Below are 25,940 nucleotides of genomic sequence, written 5' to 3' on the forward strand. Positions count from 1 at the left end.
TGAAGAAGAATTTGAATAAAGCAAGCTTCGGGCTTTTTTGCTACACAGGCAGTAGACTGTAAGAGATGAAGCGTTATGGAAACAGATACGAAGACTAGATATTTTCAATTTGAACAAGAGCTGACTGAGAATGTTTTATTTCATTGTATGGAAATGAGTCCTATGGTGGTGGCAAAACTAAATATTCTGCCTGTGCTCATTTAGCTACAGATCTGTCCTTTTGGGACTTGGCTGAAATACAGGAATAAAACTGAAACTACTTCTTAGAGTTTTGAAGCATGGATCAATGAACTCTTTTTTCAATTATTTTACAAAACAATACAGATTGCAGGGAATGAATCATCTAATGATATTTCACTTCTTAAAAATTTAATGGAAGAGATTACTCTGAAGTAACCTGCTGTGCCTGTTTCACAGTGACAACATACAATATTCCCTGAAGCTATTTCTGACATCACTGAGTCTAACACGGTTTACGATGTTTGATGGGAAATTAGGTGTAGGAGAGATGTTGGTTAGAGTACCCAGTAATCTCAGAGATACTACACTGAACTGAGAGTCTGGGCAGAGTGGGTTTTATCTTACCAGCTGTCACAAATACTAAAGCACAAAAAACAAATGGACTGTGTGGCAATCTGATATACTATTCTGTTGCCTCACAACAGTACAAAGCTCCTTCTGAGATTTTGTAGGTTTGATAAAGTTAAGGAACATGTGGCTATTTCTGATGTGTCGGATGTGGAACTGAAAGCGTTGTGTTGTGTTGGGCAATATTATCAGCAACGCTGCAAACTGTTCACAGAGAGCAAAGTACGTGGGAGGCTGCTTCCATGTGAACTCTTGAGCTTCATTATTTTAAGATTCAATTAGGGTTTGCGGCAGTTGCTGACCTTAGCTGTCAATATACAATGGATTTTTGGCTTATTTTTAATGTGGGTTAGTATTTAGAGTGCTTTGAGAAACTGATATTGTCTAATGCTTCTGAAAGTTGCTTTGTTCTTATATATCCAGTGATATAGTGCTTAGAAGTGACTTCTGATTTTCGCTGCATCACTCTTTGGATGAGAATTTTAGGACCTGGAACTAAAAGTGATACCTTTTGCTACCATTTCCTTCCTTTCTTTAGGTTGCTATGTCATATAGCTCCTTAATACATTCCATGATCTTCATTATAAAATTAGTTCAGATTTTTGGCCCCATTATTTGATGGGAAGACTCTGCCAGGCTTCTCTGTCACCGTGTTTAGGAACCTTCATTTGAGTTTGACCTGAATATTTGGGTAATTTATGTCCACTTGTTTCCATTCCAGTGTTCTTTTACCCTGACAGCTTTCTCTCTCAGTAGTATTTGAACTCCTGTTGTATTTATGCTCAGTAAGAAACTTAAGGAATCCTGCAGGGTAAAAGGGTTTGGAGAGCTGATGTAAACCATCTTCAAGCATCTAAATCATTAGTTACTTTTGATTTCTGCCTTTACACCAGTCACTTTTAGCTACATTTGCTGTATACAGAATGCAAGTTTTAGTGGTAGAAGATTACACCAGTGACGAAGTGTTAAACACAAAGTGTTCAGTACTCCTTATTCTCTTTCTAGATACTCTGCACAACTTCTTGCTTGATGATACAGAAGACTAAATATAGTATTTCTCTGCATGAGAATTCTCCATGAGGGCTGGACTTTCTAAATATTCAAACTAGCTATTGCAATATAATTCTGAAGTGATATTCAGTGCATTGGTAAAATTACTTATTTCACTTTTGAGGGAGCACTAAATTTTCCAACTAAAATGACGTCCATGTCATCATCACAGATTGCTGTTTGTTCAGTTCCTTTTATTTCAATGAATCTCAGAAACATATGTATTATGCATGAACTCTGCAGATGCACTATGAAAATCACAAGCTGTCTAAACACTGAGCTGTTTTGTATTACACAAATGCCACTAAATTTGCAGAGTTACCAAATACTAAACCACTTCTGTACACAAGGACTAAGGCAATATGTGCATTCAGCAAGTTCTTTGTTTTCTTCATTACTGCAAAGACAAGAAAGAAAAAACAAAGCTGTCAATGAATAAAAGTTTGCTAAATGAAGAGCGAAGATTGTCTCTGGAGTCTGTGTTTGAGATGGTTGCACAGGCAGCTGAGGAGGCACAGCAAGATCTTCAACTAGAACTGTGCTGCCCTTGTGTTGAATTTTATAAGCGTAACAGGCATGAGCCAGAATAAATGTAGAGAACTGTTACGCTAACATTAACAATTGCATAAGTATAGATGCTGTTTCTGCAAATGCTGTGACAGATACTCAGGGAGAGAAAATCGCTTTCAGCCTCTTAAATATTTCCCTACATCCCTATATCTTCTAGACTTTTTTTCTTGTTTTGTGTCTCTTTCGTCTCCTGTCACACACAGTATGCTTTCCTGCAGAACGTTAAACTTATACGTTGAGTGTTATTTTATGACTTAAGATTCCTAAATCATTACAGCAAATTATGGTTTTATAGTATTCTTTTTTTTTTCATATTAGGAAAATACCAATCTTGCCAATTGTTTATTTCTATTTAAAAAAGTGGACATAAGTCAAGTATATGCCTTTATTAAAATAGTTCAGTGTTAGTTGGTGTGATCTTAGCTGGAGTGATGTTAATACAATTGCAGACTAAAATCACAGAGTTCTATTAAAGGCAATGAAAATATTTCTTCTTGAATAGAATTTTTACAGAGCCTTCATGGTACACATCACATTTCTTGTGATGAGGAAAAGATACAACCTTAGTAAATAAATCTGGATTTAGAAGTTAACATATATGAACGATTAAATATTCTTGCTTAGCTTACTATAGACGCCAGCTAAGATTAAGAAATTTAAATAGTCTACTCATTTGCCCTTTAGATAAAATTTTAGATGCTAAGGTGCTGAAACAACCAACCAACCGATACCAGTAAAAAATCCCCAACCCAGTAATAAAGTGCCCTTGACTGTGTTAAAAACATAAGGCAATTTAATAGGTATTAATGCTCTGTGTGATATAAATGTTTTGGATTAAATACTTTTAATTTGGTTTCAATAAATATGAATTTACTTGTTAAATTCAGAGAAGTTGTGGTTTTATTATCGAAAAATTTCTCTCCAAAGTTTTGGTAGAGAAAAGAAGTACAATCTGAGCACATTCAGTTTTGGGGTGGCTAGGTGACAGTACTGTGTGGTAGTGTATCAACTTTGTAATAATTAGAGATGACTCAGCCATTATCAGAAGGTAACATCTACCTTCTACCAAAAAGTCTATTCATGGTTTTGAGAGGTTTACTCACATTACTCATTTTACTCTCTGTGGGTAAAAATATGTCAGCTGAACTGTTCTGAATTGTGCAGCTCTAACCAGTTGTATATGCACAGAAATCAGCTGTTCTTTTAACATCAGCTGATAAACAATTGGCTATTATTGCAAGTCATTACCAGGTTTGTCGGGGTGGAAATCTTTTTCACATTGCTAACATGCTGTTATCTGAAGACATACAAACTTCTGAAGCCTATTTAGACATGTTTAGGCAGAATCCAGTTTTTTGTAGCAGGTTGCTGGGAGGTTTCTACAGGAAAGCAACAGGCTACATTTTTATGAAGTAAAAGACTAACCACATGGCCTTGAAGTGATAACCTTACATAAGGGTTTTGCCTGAGGAAGGAAGAACATTCTCCTATCTAGAGATGGAGTACTCACTTTGATAGGGAAAAAAAAAAATCAATTACATAGTTTTTACACTCTGGCTATGATTTTTAGTAGTTAGTCCTGCTTCTACTTCAATTTATTATTTTACTATAAATTTAATAATAAGTGATAAGTCTATTACTAGTTAACACATTATTATCCATTATTTGATAGAAAAAGGGATCATTGGATTCTTCTATTTGCAAAGTCTAAGTGTAAAAGAAATAATATGTACTTACTCTGAAGAAATTGTAACTGAATCAGGTATTGCACTTTGTATTTGTGTGTATTTGAAAATAATGTAATGTTCTGTAATTCCAAGCTTAAGGGATAACAACCCTTTTGTAAAAAAAGGCAGTTTCAGCTTTAGGAATGGGAATGCAAAATGGAAGGGATTATCCAGAATTTTTTTAAAAGAAAAAAAAAAAAAACAACGGATATTTGCAAGATTGTTGATGGTGAACAGTACCTCTGTTTCATCATCAGTGGAATTTCTTAATAATAATAATAATAATGATAATAATAATTGTTATTAAAAATCAAAATCGACACAATTCATACTTTTAGTAATTGTATATTGATTACAACTAAAAAGCAGGAAATCTTGCTGTTCTAAAGTTCATTTCCATTCTAAAGTGATGCTTTACCTACTCCTGCAGTTAAGAATCTTCTATTTTCTGAAAGGAAATAAAAGACTCCCAAATCGTGAGTTCTGTGTGTAGAAAAAAAATGGATTCTGCAGTAAGGAGAAGCTGGACTAAAGATGAGGAAAAACTGAACTAACAGATAAGGTGCCTTGTCAGTTAACGCAAATCCCTTGTTATTGCATTATAAAATATGCCTTGCTAAAGCAGAGTGATAAGAAGTAGTATAACCTTTAACTAATATCTTAATTTATTCCCCACAATTTGACAATAGCATGACAATTAACAGATGGAGAGAAGGCATTTACTGAGATTAGCAATACAACTGTCATTGACTCATACTAACTTTATAAAGGGAGCTGGTATATCAGGATCTGGTTTTTTTTTAGTTGAAGCTGAAGTGCTGGTACACTCACATAAGAAGTTCTTTGGAAAGCCTTGCCCAAAAGTGTGAGTGCAAACCTTGTAACATGGGTTTAAGGGAAGAAGGGACAAGCTTGTGAATAGGGGTCTCTTGAGAGTTATTAGACAGATAAACCCATATGAGGCTCAAGAAATCCTCTGGGAGCCTGAGGGGGTGTTTGGTGGCATTGCACATACACTGCTGCTTCTAAAGTCATTGATTTCAGATTGTTCGCAGTGAAACTGGAGAAATCTGAAAATGAGATTATTATTTTAACTGTAAAGTTAGTTATTTCATAAGGGAAGGTTTGCCTGCTCATTTCTGCTGCCTTTCTCATTCCAGATCTTTACTCTGTAATTACTGGTGTTTCATCCATTGCGTGACTTACTTGAAAATTTGTCAGGTTTTGTGTTTTGTGGTAGCATTAAACTGAAGGGGCGGTTGGGTCTATTACTTCAACACTAAACAAAAATTGTAATGACAAAGATTGTATTTCCAAGTTTATTTTGTCAGTTGAACAGGGTTGTTTCCATACTGTAGTTAGATTTGTTAAAAATGAATTAATGGTTGATGACTTCTGAAGGCCAGACACGCAATTTCAGGAGGCAGTTTCAGCACCCTTTGACAGCAATCCCAAAGTGTTCGAAATCTTCGTCTGCAAACAGACGAAGGGAGAAGGTCTGAAGAGAGGTTACTGATTAAAGTTGATGTAGTATAAGTGGAGTTGAAGTTGCAGGTAACAAGGCATGACAAAATGTGCTTCTTCCTGGAGTGTTCAGGTGCATTAAAGTTTGAGAAGCAAGTTTTTTAAGAGAGGATGACTGTGACCTGGGGATCTTCTTGGATTAGGAGTCTAACATTAAATACGCCTGTGTTTTCCAGATCCTTTGATTTTGTGTTACTGCAACAGAAAACAACTTCCTTCTCCAAGGCTGTATCTCTCACTTCCATAGCAATACTGGTTATTCCTATGGCATACTTTAATATCTCTTGTGAAGTCATTTGTAACACAGGAAAAAAGGCATTTGGTATCTTAGATTTCTTTAATGTTTAATTTATTTTTCCGTCCTCTGATGCGACTGCTTCTTCTTGGACAAAAACAAGTACAGGCATGTTTTAAAAATAATGCCACCTACTTGTTTTGTCATGGTGGCATAAAATACGTGCATTTCAATTGCCACCAAAAGTAGTTTGGGATAAAATGTGTGCATATTGAGAAAATTAATATTGTCAGTCAGCTCTCTGTACAGATATGTGACCTACTCATGTTAAGACTAGCATTCTTATTCTATTCTAATACCCATATTGTTATTAATATATGCTGCGTGGTTCTGGCCTGCTTTGTTTAGAATGCGTGTTGGTTTTTAATGTGTGTGACATTTAAGGTTTATGGATTAAAAAAAATAATTTTTCCAAAATTAAAAAAAATCTCATACATTTTTAGTAGAGTTTACAGAAGAGCTACTCTGCATTTCCCGTCTAGCAAGATGGTACATTATTGAATTAAGTGTCAGTATTTCTGTGGCTGTGTAAGATTTAATATGATGGGCAATGTTATTAATTGTCTTTTGGAATGGACAGATGGATTTGCCTGAAACCTGCTTGTTAATTAATTGGATTTTTTGAAAAATGAGTAATTTTCAAATGAGATTTCAGACTTCTAATTCTTTGATAGAAGCATTTTTATATTGTAGGCCTTTATTTTTTTTAGAAGTATATGTAGAGGGCCACAAGAAAACATGACTTTGTGTGATTTGTATATGTTCTGTTGGAGTGTGAAAGCAGAACTTAGGTAGTATAGCAATTCAAATAATCTCTCATGCAAAACATGTCCAAACTTGGACTGAAAATAAAGAAAAATATCTCAAGAGTCAAGCTGTTACTGCTCTTCACTGCAACATGAGGGAACTGAATTTACCACTTGTTTATACAAATCTGCACTTCATTCCTAATGAAAAAAATATAAATTGCCACTACGAAATTACGCATGAGGCAAGTTAGCACTCTTACAGTCTCCTAAGCTTTTTCAGAAGTGCCACTTTTAAAACTTCGGCTTTTGGTGTTGAGGATCAAGAGGAAAATGAAATCAGCAGAAGCATTTGCAAGCCATTTCATCTTTCAGCAGAACAGAAAACCGAACATCCTGACTGTGCCTGGATGAATGTATCGAGATAGCGTTAGGGTATGTAGCCAGTCTGGTCTGGTGCTGTGCTATAGATGACGCACAAACCTGCAAACAAAGGTAGTATATATTGGGTAAATTCTCTGGGATGCTGGAAAGCATGAATATAAACGTTTTTATAGACTTATATTTACCACTTTAGCTCCTTTAATCTGTGCTGATGTAGGATTAATTCTATGCGTACATTGAAAACTCTCACTTTTCCCCTGCCCCATTCCTCCCTTTTGTCCACTTAAATATGTCTTAACCATAATAAAATTATTTTGTTGCTGAGCATGTACATAAAACGTGTATGCCCATGAACGCATTTCATTTTTATTAAAAAGAAAACTCTCTAAAATCAGGTTACTTAATTTCACGTGCCTTTTTCTTCCCTGTTATTCAAAAGAGCTTGAATTGGGGGGGAAAAAAAAAAACACCACAAAAACGTTTAAAAGGACAGAATACAATATTTTAAATACCAAATGCTGCATATATACACTTGATATTTACCCACAGGTTTTGTGACGTTTTTTCCTTTTATGTTAGATTTTCTTCATTACAGTAGTGTGCAAGGAGCCATTTCTGATATAACATGAATAGGCTCCCTGACAGGGGACCAGAAAAGAAGGAAATTTGAAAACTCAGTAGTAAGTTGACTGCAATTCACTGAAAAGCAGTTACAAAAAGCTCAATAATAAAGTGTTCAATGAAAAATAGCTATGCTGGCAAAACTGTTTGGAATTCTTTGAGACTTTACTATTAAGTGAATGGAAGATCTGTAGATTCTTAAAAATTGTTTACTTAGCTGAAGGTATTAAATAAAATTATTGCACCGATGGAGCAGAAAGTTTTTATCGCTAAAAAACATAACATCTGTATTTAACTTTTTGAAAAAAAAAAAGAAAAAATATATATTTTTTAAAATTCTGTATGGTACTAACGAACTGCTCAGGTCAAATCCTTGTTCACTAGAAATAAGCTGGTTGTGGGTGTATTTTTTTAATACATGGACTTTATGTTGGTCTATGACCATAGTCCAACAAAATTCCTTTTTAGCAGTAGAAAAAAATCTGCTGGTGGTATCTGCTGTTATCAGTCTCTTGCAATAGGGAGAGCAATAAGCTTTTCTTGCTGTAAGAAAGGTCTCTGTTTGCTCTTTCCTGTATTATAGATTGTTGTTTTGCAGAACGTAACTAGACCACCCTTCTCTTCATGCTCTGCTCTTCAAACATGCTTAGGGGAGATCAGCGTGTGTTTCCTGCACCAGGAGTCTGCCTTGGCTATGAGATGGGGGAGTATTTTGTTTTTCTCCGCTTAAGTGGTGTTCTGACCAACAGAACAGGCAAACTGGTTTTTTTCTGCATGCTGTGAGTTATGACTGAGAGCCCCTACCGCATTCACACAGCTGCCAATGTAGTAGTTTAGACACAGAGGGGAAAGGCTGTTATCGAAGCCCAGGTGTCACATAATTGGGCATTACAGGGATGGCGAAAGGAGGATTGTTTTTCCTCCTGGCTCCTCAGATGCAGAGCGATGGCAGGGCTGGACAGTAGCTGCTACTGCAGGCTCTTGAACCTGAGTCTTTTCCAGGTTCTATGTTCATTTCTGCATTGATCTGCATGAACCTTGTAATCCTCAGCTACCATTGATCTTGCACATTTTCTAGGCTATGAAGCCATTGCGTATTTAAACCAGTGTGGCCATGGTGGAAAACAGGATCTGTGACAAAGCTATACTTTGTTTTAGAATTCTTGCATTATTTTACTCTTTCAACTGTAGTCATTCAGCTGGAGAGGATTTGGGAGTGAGATGCAGTGGGATGCTGGTCTTTTATGACATAACCAATGTAAGTTGTCTTAAAATTTCATTAATTTGTCTAGGTTTTCATTGTGGATCTGTCAGTGTTTGATGTGTTTTGGGTTCTGTGAACACAGTGTTAGCAAAATGCGTTGTATAAGAAAATGCAGCTATTAAGGAGGTGATGCCATGCCGCATTAAACACAAGTGTAGAAAATGCAGCATTTTCTAGTAACCATTATTATTATCATATGAATACTGCCCTATGAGATTCCTTGTGCTGTGGCTTCACAGTGGTGAAATATTACAGGGAGCTTTTGGGTAAGAGCTTGCAGCAATGTAATTTACAGCCCCATTTTGATATCTGTCTTCACTTCTTCCATCTCTTGTTTGCTTGGAAATATTGCCACATACTGCCCTGTAAATAGCATTTTCTGTTCAATTCACAGCCAGTCAGTACCCAGAGAAGAAATTAAGTCTAATGCTGTGGTTTCAGAATTAAGTTTACGCCATGGTGTCTAGGCGTGATTTCACAATCATTAATACTGTATTTCTGCACTACCCAATTGCTCACAGAAGAATTGTAATGTTGGGTACATGATTGCCATTCTGTCACATTATTTGGAATATATGCCACTAATACAGAGTTTATGCCAGCTTCGTGTTTTAACGCTGTCTTTATTCTGAGAGAATAGGCTATGCAGCCACTAATGCAAAATTAACCTATTGACTTTCTGTTAAACACATTTTAACAGTTGTACCTTGTATTATCTGGCCTTACTGGTTTGATTCTACACTGAGAGCCCTATGGCTAAGCGATGGTCTGAATGGCAGCATCTAAAGATGTAACTGACTAAGAGCAGCAATTTTTTATCCAAGAGATCTAGCCCGTTTGGATGTTCAGTCCTATCTTACTATTCGTGGATCTTTTATACTCTTTTTTCAAGTTTCAGAGCTATTTTAGATTGTGTTGGAATACTTTTTCTTTGTTTAAAAGTCATTATTCAGACTCCAATTGCAGCACATTTGAACTGGTGGTGATAGACAAGCAAGAGGTCAGCAATGTCTTTGGGTCCCAAGACTGACCATTCAGCAGCCTTGTGGATTTTACTGGCCTTCTACCAAGTTATCTAGATAATTCTTCTGGCAACTTTTACTGCTGATCAGCCACTATCTATTGAAATGACTTGTACATCCAGTTCCATATCTTCTAAGAGTGAAGAACAGCGGCCATCTGAAAGGTGTGATTGCTAGCTTCTAGGGATTTCGTTTGGGTTGACTTCCTGTGAAAAAATAGTCAGAAAAATTGATTCTACATGGGAAGATTGAAGTTGTATTCCTTATCAACTCTTCAGCTAAGGGATGGTTATTATTTATTACCAAATATAATTCTTTCTTATGAGGTGGGCTTGCTAAACAGATGAGATCAGTAATCTCTAGCAAGATAAACTAAAATCACTTATCATAGAGGTACAATTTAATGCTGAAACTGTTGCAGATAGGATGCAATTAGATTCCCCATTCTTAACCTTGTTTCAAACTTAGCAAACCAGCTTCTCCTAGTATGTCTTCTGTGTGGCGCACCCAGATGATAACCACCCAGATAATGTTGGAATCCCCCCAGTTTTGGAATCCCCCCAGTTTCTTAACATCTATCCTGTACTGGGGGTGTGCAGGACTGGATGCAGTGTCTCTGGTGAAGCCTCACGAGTGCCAAGCAGAGGAGAATCACTTCACTCTGCCTAAAGGCTGTGTTCTTGCTAATGGAGGTAAATGCTCTCTTATCTTCCTCTTGCAGTTATGACTTTCTGTTAAACACATTTTAACAGTTGTACCTTGTATTATCTGGCCTTACTGGTTTGATTCTACACTGAGAGCCCTATGGCTAAGCGATGGTCTGAATGGCAGCATACATAACCATGTTTTAAGACAAGAAGTCTCTTGTTGTGCATGTAGAACTATTGAAGGATCTACTCAGAACTTCAGAAGGAGAAGTTTTAGTTTCCAAAGAAAAAAGGAATAGAAATTCTTTCTGGATCTTTAGTATTGAAAAGTTTTCATTCATTGCTGTACTAAGAGTGGTTGTTGTTGAATGGTCTGCAGTTTTTACAGTTTTTACTTTCATGTTTTAATACTTCAAACACTCAGAAAACATAAACAATTACTGGAGAAACATTTCAGTTCAAGCACAAAAACTCTGTTTATTTACCAACGTTCTTGCTGATACAGAGATGCAGTGTATTCCTCTTGCATGCTCAGGCTGTGTTGTGACATTTTAGATTTTAATACCTCTATAGACTTCAACCTTAGCAAAACTAATGCCACCAATAAAAAAAACCAAAACCAAACACATAAAAAACCCAAAACAAAACAAAAAACCCCCAAACAAACAAAAGCATAAAGAAACAAACACACACCCCACCCCCCAAAAACAAGGTGAGGGGGGTCAGGGTAGAAGGACGTATTGCATTTAGCAATTTGAGACCTGGATTACCAACTGTCAAATTAACTGTTGGATCTACATATTTCTTAGACCCCCTCTGATCCCATACTGCCTTTGCCTGAACACCAGAGTTCTGACTAGTTTGTGGCTGCAGACAAGTTAATCTGTTTATCTTCAAGATAAACAAAACAATCCAAATAGAATTGATTCTCCTACACACTAGTACTTTAATCCCATTAAAATAATGGTCCCAAGCATATTGGACTATTTGTTCTCATTAAAGCAAGTGGTTTGCAATTTTGGTAATTCATTCCTGTGTACAGGGCTGTGGAATTACTCTCTTTTCAGCAGGCACAAAACTTTTCTCATGCCTGGAATCTAATGGCATCTCCCTGTAGTGTGTGTTCAACTTTTAATCCTGTCACTCCCCAGTAGGAGAGCACAGATACTCTTAATATGCTTTTTCATAAGACTGCTGTCACCCTGGGGCCTCAGCCAAGTACCTGACCAGGTTAATCAGGTATCCTTCTGGTCCATCAATTCATCTGTCAATCATTTGTTCTCCCAGTTCGTTTTTCTGCTGGTCAGTGCAGAGTTTTAGACATTGAATGCAACCAGAGCACTGCTGTGGTACTAACTGGATAGTCATACCCTAAAGGGGTACAACAACCCAGAATATAGGAGAACATACAGTGGGTTCAAAATAGTTTAAGTTTTCCCTGAAATTGGAAAATGTTTCTGTTGTGTAAAGGAAAGCCTCATGTAAACGTCCCCATTTAGCCAGTGGGAAAGCAGCTACTATCCCTGGTAGTACTCTTCACCATCATATTATTCTTTCTCTGTTTAAACTAAACTCAATGGTGTATGTAAAAACTGCATTTATTTGTGTAATACTGCATGTGTCATTATGTCAGGCTAGAAATAATTTTTTTTTAAACCTACCATACCTGCATATCACTCTTCTTCATTGTTCCCTTTAGCATCACCTCATTACTTATGTCTTAAGACGAGGAAATCTAGGTGTTTTGCATTTGGATGTATTGAGAGTCAAACTATTTCAGTATTAACTGGAATCATTCTCATTTGTCTGAATGTTGTAGTACAAGTATTGAAGTGTATATAGTACAAGTATTAAAATGTCTGTAAAATAACGTCCCATGTTAAGAAGACATATATGTTTGATCCCTGGAGTCGTTTGGGTTGGAAGGTGACTTTGAAGATCACCTAGTCCAGCCACCCTGCTGTGGGCAGGGACATCTGTCACTAGATTGCATTGTTCAAAGCCCTATACTTTGAACACTTCCAGTGATGGGCTATCCACAACTTCTCTGGGCAGCCTGTGCCAGTGTCTCACAACCTTCATTTAAAAAAAAATACCTTCCTCATGTTGAATGTACATCTACCCTCTTTCAGTTTAAAACTGTCACCTCTTGTCCTGCCACCTGCAGGCCCTGGTAAAAAAAAAATCTCCATCTTTCTTATCGGCCTTCTTTAAATACTGAAAGGCCACAATAAGGTGTCCCTAGAGCCTTCTGTTCTCCAGGCTGAACAATGCCAGCTCTCTCAGTCTGCTCTCACAGCACAGTTGTTCCAGCCCTCTGATCATTTTTGTGGCCTCCTCTGGATCCCCTCCAACCTCCTCCTCTGGACCCCCCTTCATCCCACAGCCTGTATTGATACTGAGGGTTGCCCCGACCCAGTTGCAGGACCTTGCACTTGGCCTTGTTGAACCTCATGAGGTTCGCATGGACCCTCTCCTCAAGGCTGACAAGGTCCCTCTGGGTGGCATCCTGCCCCTCAGGTGTGTCAGCTGCACCACTCAAACTTGCAAAGAGTGCACTCAGTTCCACTTTTTGTGTCCTCATTGAAGACAATAATGAAGATATTAAATAGTACTGGTTCTAGTGTGGAGCCTTGAGGGACACCACTCATTACTGATATCCACTTGGACACTGAGCCATTGATTATAACTCTTTGGATGTTGCCATCCAGCCAATTCCTTACCCATCTACCAGTCCATCCATCAAATCCATATCCCTCCAATTTAGAGATAAGAATGTGGGGAACAGTATGCATGTTGAAAACTTTCTCATGACTAAAAGGAGGACAAAGATTGTGTTAAATTCCTTTCCATACTAACATAGAAATATTATTTCAAGATAAAATATTTAAAATAATTTCCTTTTTTTGGTCATTAAATATAAAACCTTTGGTAGTCAGCAAATATATTCTTAGCATTCTCTCCGTAAATAAGAGGAGGTGTAAGAAAAATCTGGATACAGGTTAGTTTAGATACTATCTTAGATTGAAAATCTAAATATAAATGCCTGACCCATATATTACGCTTTTAATCTGTGTTATAATCAGTGTAGACAAGACATTAAACAAATCATGAGCTTTCAGTATGTTTTTGGAAGAAGTAACTTAGTGTCCTAAACATAGGTTTAAATATCAGTTTATAAAATAGTTCATACAGCCAAAGTAGCATTTTCAAACTGACCTGTAACACATTATTTTTCCCTTTTTCCCTTTGATGAATGTGTGTGTTTAAAAGGGAAAAATCTAAAAGACATTAAGCATAGTTTAAATATTAATTTCATTTCTGTCTTTAGGAAAAGATTACACCATATAATATCAGGTTTTTTTCCTTGCTTTGCCATTTCAGTTTTGCATCATGCTGTCTTGAAAGAAAAAAAATGTAATTATTTTGGAGCTAAACACACTCATTTTGAGAAAAAAACAAAAAGTCTCATGCTTTTGATATTCACTGAAACCATTGCAGCCAGCCTGAATACAGCATTGTACTCCAGCCACCTGCAGAATAATCCAAATCTGCTTCTGTATTCCTTCACATTGCTCACTCTCTTTTAAAGCAACCTGTATGAACTGTAATTCAGTAGCACACAGACTTGAAGAAAATAAAAAGGGATTTGATACCCTCTTTCAAATTGCTTACGTTAGCTGAAAGTGGGGGATTTTCATCCCTGAGGGGGTATTACCTACATACTTATATTCTGGCTTTGAAGGAAACTGTGGCTGAGTGGTTTGATTTCATCTTCATTTTATGTGAAAACACACAACACTTGTAGTACTTTCTGTCCTTAGCAGCCTGTCCAGTTTTCTTTGTAAGCTGTGAGAATTCACACCACTGCATCAAGTTTTGAATAGCTTTTCAGGAAAAGTAACAAAGAAGATCACTGAAATTAGATTGTCTAAAATAAAAAAATAGCTGAATTTTTACATCATCAGAACATGTGTAACCTCTAGCGACAAACTGAGAAAGAAAAGTTGTTGAATTGCTTCATAATAAGGAGTTGTTTATGTGTTCCTCTGAATTTTGTACAGTCATAATCAGAAAAGACCAGCTAGTCTTCCTTTTTTTTTTTTTAATTGTTGGAAAAGCTTTTTGTTTCTAATTTGAGAAACTTGGCTTTTTAAGACCCTCTTCCAGTTTCGCAGTGTGCCCTGTTGCCAGAGAAATGTTGGTGTTTGCTTGTGTGAGGGTGGCGATACCTTTTTCATCACACTCTGACATCAGTGTGTCCTTCATCCAAATGGGCAGCTCAGGTTCAAGGCCTTGCTGAATTGCTTCTGGTGAGGAAGAGGTACTGGCTAGGAGTTTGTTTGTGAATCTGGCATTTATTTGTGAATTGTGAGTATTGCTGCAAAAGCTGTACATCTGTTATATTTCGTAGAGTACAATAAAAACAAGCAGTGACTTCCTAATTAAAGAAAAAAAAAAAAAGAGGAAGACAATATACATTACTTTACAAACAATCTTATTCCCTGAGAGCTCTCTCTTTGATCCTGCTGGGAACTAGATGGATAGTTTAACATCCCTCACTCCCCCATGGCTTTCCAGCTTCTTTCGGCAGCTGAGATTTGTGTGCAAGCACCCAATTGCTGTCTGCTGGAGTGATTTGCCCGCTAGAGATCAGAGATAGCTGAGATTGCTGATAGCCACTAACACCCTTTTAGCACAGAAAGAAACTCAAACATTTTATCTTTGCTTGTCTGCTTAACAAAATCCAAATTGGTGATATGCTGAGTGACCCATCCCAAACAAAAGAACTAATTTACAAATTATCTAATCTTGACATTTTGTAAATATTTAAGCAGATTTTTTTAAAGGGTATCTTCACATCATTTACATTGATTTCACATGGATCTGAGCTTCCTTAGAAGCTGCTGTCTTTTATCCAGCCTCTTTTCTTCTGCCTCTGTAGAAACAATAGATGCTTTCAGGTTTTCTGGCAGTAAAGAGAGGCCTTCGGTGGTAAAACAATGAATTGTTGCAGTATCTTTTTGAACCAGGTAGGCTCAGAAGCTGCAAAAAGATGCCAGCTTCCTCCATTCATCTGAAGTGTTAATCATCTGCATGACTGCACTACATCAAATTCCTGTCGGAGCAGGTGCTCTAGATGTGGATGCAAATGACAATAAGCCAAGTTTTTTCCCCTGGACACAGGAGGTTTTGTTTGGCTTTTAGCTGAGACCAGAGGGGTGGCTTCCTGAGCGCTTTGAATCACAATTTGAGCTTTCTCAAAGTCCAGCTTTCTTCAGACCCAACACTGGATGTGTATCTGATTTGAACATAAAGGATTTGTAAATCCGTGTGAATCATGTCAGCTAAAAGCAAACTGTGTGAGAAGGTCTCTGAAACCCACTGTCCGTGTTGTTGAGCTGCTTTCCTTGCTGTAGGTGGTGGTGACCATTGGATATCTACATGCAGATCTATGTCAGTGTGACTTCTATGCTGCAGGGCTGAACTTCACTGTCCTGAGATACTTACTGAGCTGTAGTGTTTGCCATTTGAGTCCATAATAGTAAGTTTTCAAAAGATGATGATGCTAGGCTAGCATTGCACTTAATATTTATGCTCAGTTCTGTTAGCTTCCTAGAATTGGATTTTTTTCTGAGTACAATGATGGAAATACTTCGTAACTGTGCCTACGTGACAACTTTTCGTGTGTAGTTTGTAAAAAATTTACTCGATTGTGATTGAATTTGGTGAACATATGAGGTCAGAAAATCCTGACAGCATTTCTGGAGCCAGCATGCCTATTGCTCGGCTCTCTTTCTTCAGCAGTAGTTCTCTACGGGTGCAAACATAAGAAGAAATGTGAATTCCTTATCATTCAAGGTGACTGTGAGACTACTGTGTCAGTCTTGATGTGAGATATCTTTAGAATAGAAATGTGAATTTACTGCTCTCCATGGTTTTTAAAGACTTAAATGATAGTCCCAGTGGAAATAAATGAAACACAGAGTTGTAACTCCCTGTTTTTCCTTGCAGTATTCATTAACTTTTTTTTTTTTTAAATATTAGAATTTCTATGCCAAATAAGATGCATAAAAACTTGAAGGATCAGAGAATTTAATTTCTTCTATGGAATAAAATTATTCAGCCATCAAAGTAGAGTTCTGTCTAAAAGAAGAGAGTTATGTTCTGATAGTTACAGACTGCACCCTGTGTAAGCAATATGCAACAATTAGTGTGGGTGTGCTTTCCCGGAGACTTTTTTCCATACTTGAAACAGTGACATTTATTAGAAAGAAAGGGGATATTTGTTTTAAATTTTTAGTGAAGTTGCTTCTTCAGAGAGCTTTTTACAGTATTACGAATACAGTATAGTTCTCAAAATTAGGTGAGAGATGAAGTAGGAAAGTTGTCATTATTAGGACCTGTGTTCCTTAGATCAGTCAGTGGTAGCCTTAGTAGTTGTGTGGTGGTTTATTAATGAAGGAAACTAACAATTTTCAAACATATTTTTTACTGGATACTGTATTTGAGAATTATACCAACATGTTTTCCTAGTGAATCCTGAAATTACACTGACACATTTGTGTGGATGGATGCTTTATGCTGTTAATGGCTGATCCTGTACAGAGACTAGTGAGAAATCTATAATGAACTTGTGCTGTGTGGAGTTGTCTTCAAAGAAGGGAAGGACTTGTGGAGGTATATACAAAATATGAAACAAGCATAGAAACAAGTCAGCCTTTTAGTAGATCTTCTATGACCTGTTTTCCATATGTGGAACACACAGGGAGGTATCAGTAGAAAAGACCTGCTTTTAAATATTTCTTGTGATAGGCATGCACCAATACATATTTACCAGCTATTTCACCAAAAAGTGTGTTTGTTCACTGTGATGTTTTTTGTAAAAGTGTACTTAATATAATCTTTGCACAGAAGTGACAACGCTACAACTCTAGATTTTTGGTTTTGAGAGGTTTTCCTTGCTAAAGTATCATTAATAATCCGACCAACCTGCTGATGTTATTTATAGGAATGTAAATTCCTAGTACATTCAGGGCAAAGGAACCCTCTGTTGGAGCAGCTGTTGGGAAAAACACTTGGCTGTTTCCCTTTTCTTTAGCAAGATGGTATTTACTCTGACTGGGTATACTGAGGTGAAAACTGCGCTTGTTTCCAGATAATTGTCTCAGTTTTAGAAACATTTTTCTCCCCTGTTGTGAAGAAGGGGTCCTGTCTGCCTCTAATGATCTGTGATCTTCCTAGCCTATGTGGTCTTTCTAGTAGTTGTGTCCCATTTCTTGTCTGTAGCTTTGCACCAGTTTGTCCAGACAGTAATGGATATTTCCATGAGGGTGCAAGAGAACAGGAGGAGTGAAAATGGAAATGACTGGCACTTATTGTTGCTGTTTGGAAGTGTGTCAGGTCTTCTACAGGTCTCCAAATGTCTACAGGGTCTGTTGGCTCACAATTAGACTGGGCAATGAGTTTATTCTATGCACTTTCCATGAAAATGTGCTTAGAGTAAAATTATCTGTGTGTATCTCCAAACCATCAGTTTCCAGTAACATGTTGATTAGATCTCGGGAATCAACACAGAGCTTTGGGTAGGGAGCTTATGAATACATTGCAGAGGGAGGGAAATTCGTCTTTAGTATGCTGCTGATTTTGATCTCCCTAGATACCGCAGGGTATTTGAAATTCTTAAGCTTAAATGAAAAAGAAATGCAACTTTGAAAGGAAGAATGCAGTACAAGTACAAACTAAATGTTAACATATCGATTGGGAAAAAAGGGGGTTAGCATGAAAGATGTGCTGGTTTATAGCAGTTGCACACCGAGACTTGAAAATGCATGTTATTCAGCATGATTTTTTTTCCTCTACAAAAATAATTATTTGATATTGCAGATGGAAATAAGCTTGGAAGAAGAATGAAGTTTGAAGGTCACATTATCTGATGATGTGAAAGAAGTGTAATTAGGAATACATGTCGGTATTTAACTCCCTGTGCTCTGCTGAATGCCTTAGCTGAGTTATATCCATCTACTGCTATAATATAAAGAAGTCTTAATTGATGTGTCTTATGTGCAGAGAGTTAAGGAACAGGTGTGCTTTTAAGCGATACTAGTCTGTTTTAACGCATCTGCTTTTCTTACCACACCATAATTCATCTTTTTGACCAAGCAGCTTAAACTTGCTGATAAATACTGTGAGACAGAACTTAAGACCTCGTCTGATCTGTAAGTGCCTAAGCAGATTCACAGTTCTGCAGGGTCCAGGGAAATGTAAAGGAAGCCTGAACTGGTATAGAACAGACACTGGTAGGGCCAGAGCTAACTGTGTTTAGGAATGCATCTGAATTTGGCTCCGAACTGATTAATTATCCATATCCTTGCATTATATCTGTGATTTTAAGGCTATCTAACAGGAATAAATAGGGGAATGGAATGTAAATGTGAAAATATTCTTGTCTTAAACACATCTGAGATGTGGCTCAAGATAGTATTAGAGGTTATATTAGAATGTGGAGACTGGGATATGTGTTGCCTCAGCTAGTTGCTATTAACAAACTTCGCTGAATACACTGTAATTTTTTACATGTGCTCAGTCATTATCAGTAGACATTTAGTTATACAAACCAGCCTGTCCCCCCATCTGTTTGCTTCAGAATACTTGGCATTTATTTTGCAATGTCGTAAAGTAGTTACAGCTTTGCAGTTGAAAACTATTACAGCAATGTAAATTTTTCGTATTCAGATTTAAAACCAGAAGTTTGTCTTTTATTTATAACTCCTAGTACCTTGCTCTATGCTTATGCTTGGGGTGGGGAGTTAAATGTGTGTAATACAGCTGGGCAATATATAACGTTGCAAAACTGTCATTAGTAGTGAAGGCTTTTGCAGTAGTATGTTAAAACAGAAGTATCTAGAGCATTGGATTAAGGAAAAAAAAAATCCTTTTATTATAACCAGGAATTTGCTTCTTCTTTCTGAAGTATTTTAAGAAGATGTATTTTTTGCATGGTTTCCACAGTAACATTTTACAGCAAGAAAGTATTCATGTTTAAAATAAATTGTTAGCTCAGGCAATGGGAAATTGGAAAGTCTTTTACAATCTTGTTTAGTTGTCTTCATCCTTTCTGTGCTGATGATCAAGTTAAGCTAAAAATTTGCCTGATTATTTGCTGGTTGTTATAAGCTAAGTGTATATTAAATGACTGTGTCTATTTTTCAGATTTAGCCATACGTTCAGAATGGCTGCTTTGGGTAGGATAGCGTGTTATTGTTGACTGGGAGCAGGAAATTTTTATCTTTGTTTTCCTTTTCCTTCTCGCCTCTCTGTGTCCTCCTTCCCCCTTGCCCAAGAAAATTGCGTTTTGAACAGCTGCTTTAGAGACTGATGAAGTTGTTACGTTTTTTAAAATGATACCAGACAATAAATGAGAAGATAGGTAAGGGGAGAAAAAAATCCTAATCAGTTAAACTTATTAGAATTTCACAGACATTCTCAGGAGGCTCTAAATGGGAAATTGATACAATTTGAGAGAAGATACGATTGATACAATTGAGAGAAGAGGTAGAATGAAATCAGATTCCATCTAGATCTATGATGGCAAAATGACACTAAAATTTAATTTTAACACTTAAAAATATATTCAGTAGTGATATGTGGCCAAATACGTTAAACCATGTGTTTCAGAAAACTTACTACCTTATCACTTGTAATGCATTCGGAGTGATGTAAAGATTTGTCTTGGGCAGCACCTACAATTCACACAGACTTTTTCGAGCGGCAAATGCAATTCTCTGTCATGTTCAACAGCAGACGAGCACATTGAACTTACTGGCAACTTTATTTAACTGGTGATGCTGCTCATCGCCTCTTCAGCTGTGCTCATTGAGCGTTATCAGGCCAGGGCCGTCCCTGCCGCTCTTCACGGGCACTGAATCACACCAAAAGCCTCTCTCCACATTTTCAAAGCTTCCTGAAGAATGGATATTTAGTATTTTAGATATTTCTTTGTCTTCATAGGAATAATGTCTTCGACGATGTTTCTCTGACGCTATGAAGCTGTTGCATTCAAGTCTAAAGCTCTTAAAAGCAGAAGCTGGAACTTTTACTGCAACAGCGACAAAGTTTGGAATGTAATGAGAAAAAAGAGTGACTGTGACTATGGGAATAAATTCATTTTAGTTTTCTGGTAACTCTGTTTAATTCTCTTCCACAGGAATATGATAACAGCAAAGTGAAAATGAGATGCCAGGAATGAGGGAAAGAGTAGCGTGAAGGTGAGGAATGGGAGGAAATTTATCAGGGAAGAGGAAAAGAGAATGATGATAGAAGGAAGAAAGGAGTTAGACATCCAGCAGATTACTGTTTTCTTATTTACGTTCTGGGAAACACTTACTAGGTCAGAGACAACATCTGAAAACCTGTATGTGTAGATAAAAGAACGCAGCTTAGCTGCACTTTCGTAAGTAGGCTGAGACTCTTATCTGCACACAGTGACATTTAATTAGATCAGTAAGCTGAAAGTGATGTTTTTTTTAATCCTGTGTTTTAGTTATGGTTGAAAAATTATTGCCATTTGTAATTTTGAATCTTTATCTGAGCAAAATCCCACAACGTAGATTAGGAATTTGCCTGCTCTGAGGGCTTTAGCAATAGTCTATCTATACAGTCATTTTTAATAGTACTTTACTGAGTAATTAAAGAAGTGGATGGTAACCTAGCCATTTGACATGTTGCTTTAATTAGTTATTTGTGTTCACACAGAATAAAGCAAATAAGTGAATAATGGGTATCTCAGCTCTGATGTAGCTTTTTCTTGTAGGGACCTAGTTACGATGTGATGGTTTTGTGGTGTATGTAGAATCTCCTGCTCACATGACAGTGATTGTTTGGCACCTGCCTCAAGGGGCTCATGCTAGTGAGGAAGTTAATATTGTAAAAATAACGTTTTTGACTGGTGCCACACTTCTGCATGGCTTTTTGTGACACTGCTCTCTGCTGAAGTGATGTAGTAGATGTACCAGGTTTTTACACACAGAAGCAGTTCTGTTTTAGCAGAGGGTTAAGCGCACATAAACAGCATATTTCATTAAAGATTGTTATATCCTTTTTCCCATTGACACCTCCACCTCCAGATCAGAAACACAGCCTGGCAGGGCCTCATTTCTTTCAGATCTCCACAGACATTTGCATGCCACAATGCAACATAAATTTTAGCTTAGTTATCAGACTATGATTATTAAATAATAGTGGGAAGAGACAACTCAGCCTGTTCATAAAGAATAGTGATCTTTTTTTTTTTTAGTATAAAAAGAACCTGAATTTAAAAGATTGCACTATTATTTTTTCATTTGCATACCCTGTCTTATAACTTAGAATAATTAGTGTAGTTAGGGGAATATAGGAAAGACAAGCTTTCCAGTTTATATTTTATGATGATCCAGTTTATATTTATATGAGAAGTTGATCTTTCTTGCTCATCTGAAACAGTACGAGAAGATGCCCATCTTGAAAGAGACAGAGCTGAGAGTAATTTGATCTGGTGGCTGTAGGTGTCACACACCCACTGCCCCTCTCTGCAAAGCTGCTGTATCGAAACCCAGCAGACTCTTCTGCCAGAAACCATGCAAGAGGTGACCCTGACTATTCATTGTGACTGATAAACTCTAAGATATATGGTATCTTCCTTTTATTTAGAACCTCTTCTTTTTTTCAGTTTCGCTTCCATTCACACAGGAAAATCCTTCTGGAATGGCAAATGCCAAACAAACATCCAGCTGAAATGGTAGATCCATTTGCTGTTAGTGTATCTTTCTTCTTTTCTCTACCCACTTTCTTTTCTGAAAAAAACCACTTGTTTGCTTTCTCTTTGTTTCTTAACTGTTAGAAAGCTTTTAAAAATGCTTTTACTTCCCTGTCACAGCATTATGCTCTTTGGAGGGAGGATCAGCTGGAGTCATGGCAAAGAGAACTGCTGTCCTGGTAGTTTTATTTTGTATTCAGCATACGATTCCCAGAATTGCATTGTTCTTTCCCAGAGGGGAAGATTGGTCTCTCATGCAAATCACTGGTCCTTTTCTAGGCTTTTGTAGCCTCCCTGAAATTGTTGGAAAGGATCCTTCTTTCTGCAGGGCGAGGAGGAGGAATTGCACCAGACAGGCTGGCCCCAGTCATTTTATCCCTTTCCTGTGTCTTACAGCTCCTTTTGAGGAGGAGGCACCAGGCAGTACCTATCCTGAGTTCCCAGGGCTTCTGCTGCTCTTGGGCATTTGGTGCGCCAAATTTAGCAGCATTGACTTAAATCGAGACTTGCATTGGTATGAGAGTACACAGAATTTGACCCATAGCCTTGTCTGTATGCGAAAGTATCCTTGCTTATTTAAGCTGAATTGATAAATAAGTGCTTTTCTACTTGTTTTAGTGGTGCATGAAGTTGGTACCAGTTAAACAAAATTATTGTGTCTACATTATTTCATCTGATAATATTTTGTGAGTAGAGGTGTCTGCAGATTCGCTTTCCACAGAGCCTTGTTAGCGTTTGTGGAAATGCAGGTGTTGTCGGCAGAAATGCCTCCAAGCCTTGGAAAGTCTTAACAGCAACAGCTATAGTTAGGAGTGTATTTTGAAAGAAGTAAAGTGACAAAGTAGAAGAAATAGGGCTGGAAACAGTCTGGATAGATCTGCACTGTGATTGAAAGTAGCAGGCATTAAACTACCTGTTTCTTGCAAGCGAGTTAAGCAGGACAGAAATTTTAATTTAACCCCATCTCCACAGACCATCAGCACATGTGTACAGAGGATTATTACTGCCATCTGTTTTATCCACAGTCGTTTCCATCAGTTATGTTAATTTTGCTTTTTTAGTGTTTAAACAGTGCTTTAAAGCTGTTGTGTTGTTAACTTAGGCTGAATCTGTGCGTAGATGCCTATAGCAGTGTCAGCATGCTAAGATCATAACTGTTAGATTAATGAATGGAAGTATTAGCTCTGTGCTGGTGCAGTACATTAATAGCTGTGCAAATTCAATCAAGTACACTACTGACTCTGTCATTGTGTAATGATATTTACCAGATCTTAGACAAACTGCTTAGTAAGATGAATGTAATCTTTCATTTTTATCTGACTTAAAAATAAGGTAACAAAATCATTTTCATAGAATATTTTATTATTATTATTCTTTGCAGCAGGAGAATAGATGTAGACTTGAATTCTTCACTGAAATGAAATATGCGTATGTGAGAGACTTTCTAGTGAATGGAAGGAAAACTAGCTGTTGCAACCATTATCTTTCACATAGCTTAATTTCACGTTCTGAATTATTAGAATGAATAAGAAAAAAAATATATGCTTATTGTTGTTTTGTTTGGTTTTTTTTCCTTCACAGAACCTGAAGAAAGTGTTTGTAGAATTTAATCACCAGGAGCTGTTTGAGTTCTATAACAAGGTCTGTAGATTTTACAATACTACAGTTTCTTTGTAAACACCTTATGCTGCTCAGCAGGAAGTGTTGACTATATGAATTGAAGCTAATGAAACTGGGAGGAAAATGGATCCAGCTTTAATTAAGGCTGTTAGATTTGTTTGATCACATAAAGCATTCTCAAAAAGACTCTGTACATTTGAATTTGGAATAGGCAGAGCTTGGGTCCTTGTAAGCATACCTGGTGGTTAGATCGAGAGGAGCAGCTGATGATTAACAATGAGGAGCTCTCTGGAAAGAACATCTTTGTGTTATGTCTTCAGTTGAAATGCCAGGCTCGTAATCCAGTCAAAGTGAACTCTGTTATGTTTTTACCTTGTTATTATGCATTGGAAATTCACAGCAAAACATCTGTGCATGTAAAAAAGGCAGTATTTAGACAACTGTTTCTTTAAAATTTGAATATTTAAACTGCAGCAAAGAATTCTGATAGCTTCGTGCAAAAACAAATATTCATGAGTACAGGATTTTTTATTGCTATGTGAATAGATTTAGTATGCATAGTTGAAAGTGTTGGAATGTGGGTTTTTTTCTGTTTGCATGTTTCTAAACAACATCTTATATGAGTGGAGTTTTTATTTTTATCTCTTTTTTTTTTTTCTTTTCTTTCCTTTAAATAGCTGGAAGCTATACAAGCACAGCTGGATTCCCTTACATGATGTTTTTGAAGACTTATTTCTCCATCACACTCCTGCCGCCTCATTATTTTGAATTGAAGATAGATTGGCAAGCTGTATTTGCTGAAGGATTCAGTGGGTTGCTTCCTGTAAAATTATATGGCTTATCTCCTTTTTAGACCAGTAACATTAGCCAAGAGTCTTTGTTAAGAGTCTGAAGGTTCTAATGGACTTTCTCTTGTTTTCTGAGCAATTGTGAAGAATGGCTTTACTTGTAGGAAAAAAAAAAAAAAAAAAAAAAGAAAGAAAAAAACCCAGAATGCTACCCTGCTTCAGAGATTTTTTTTTTTGTCCTGTTATGTGTGTTACTTGATTCTGGTAGAAATCTGCATACTAGTGGGGGACCAGGAATAAAATATACATTAAGGGATTATATAAGTAGTAAGAAAATATGCAGCTAATAAAACCTTTATCCTTTTGAATAGTTATTCACACAATTGATAATGCTTATTGCAAATTTGTCAAAGTAAATTCAGAATTTTAAAACTGATTGGTTTAGCTTTGGCTATTTTAACTTCATTTCATTGTCTTTTTTTTTTCCTTCTAAATAATCAACATCACTGATTTCAGTCTTTACTTTTGGCAGTGAGAATACGGCTTCTTAGCTCTGCATGCAAATCAATGAATCTAAGTAGTTTGGTGTATAACTAGGGGGAGAAATCTCAGAATATGTAACAAAGAACACTGAAATAGCCTGACAGTCAGATTTCTGAAAGCTGTTTGTTGATCTTTCCTAATGTTGTCCACCCCTGTTTTTATATCAAACAGGAAAAAATAAAGTACAGTGACTGAAAGGACAGGTTAGTCATGTTTTCACACATTAGTTCCAGATGAATGAAGATTCATGAACAGCGTGAGAAGGTAAAAATCATCTTAGTTCTTGTTTGCTGCCATTCATTGACAGGCAAATTCATTGCTGCACCTTGATACTGGGCACAATACACAACTCTCTACTCCAGGCTGAGACATGATAAGAGGAAATACAGATCTTTGGCATTAGTTTGTCTTTCTTCCTCCTTAAGGGATTTCCTGAACAAGGATTTTTTCTTCCACATACCTACAACAGGGATGGTTAATACCCAACTGGTCAGTTTTCTTTTCAGATTTGTTTGCTCCTGACACTAGATGTAAGTATAGCCAGAAGGTATATTTTTAACATCTGATGTTTAGGTCCCCTTGTGCCCAATTTCTTGCTTTGTTGCTTTTCAGGGGTTGTTCTGGATTTTTGCATTGCTTTATTAGGGATTGTGCTCTAGAACACTGAAAGGGTTTGCACCAGTAGTCTAAGCTGTGAGATAATAGATTTAGAATATAAAGTCATTAACAACCTACATGTGAGTAAAGGGCACTGAAG

General features: G+C 36.9%; 1 protein-coding gene across 1 annotated transcript in view; it reads left to right on the plus strand.

The window, feature by feature from the left end:
* Positions 1 to 24,922, plus strand: part of COMMD10 (COMM domain containing 10) — a gene marked incomplete at its 5' end in the record, with an annotated part of 105,549 nt that extends 80,627 nt beyond the window's left edge. Inside the window, 2 exons of the mRNA XM_080361955.1 lie at positions 23,814 to 23,873; positions 24,530 to 24,922. Coding sequence (XP_080218081.1) covers positions 23,814 to 23,873; positions 24,530 to 24,568 — 99 coding nt within the window. The 3' untranslated portion in view covers positions 24,569 to 24,922. The remainder of the gene's footprint in view (positions 1 to 23,813; positions 23,874 to 24,529) is intronic.
* Positions 24,923 to 25,940: the final 1,018 nt, after the last annotated feature.

The sequence above is a fragment of the Nesoenas mayeri genome, assembly GCF_963082525.1.
Source record: "Nesoenas mayeri genome assembly, chromosome: Z".
Taxonomy (NCBI): Eukaryota; Metazoa; Chordata; class Aves; order Columbiformes; family Columbidae; genus Nesoenas; species Nesoenas mayeri.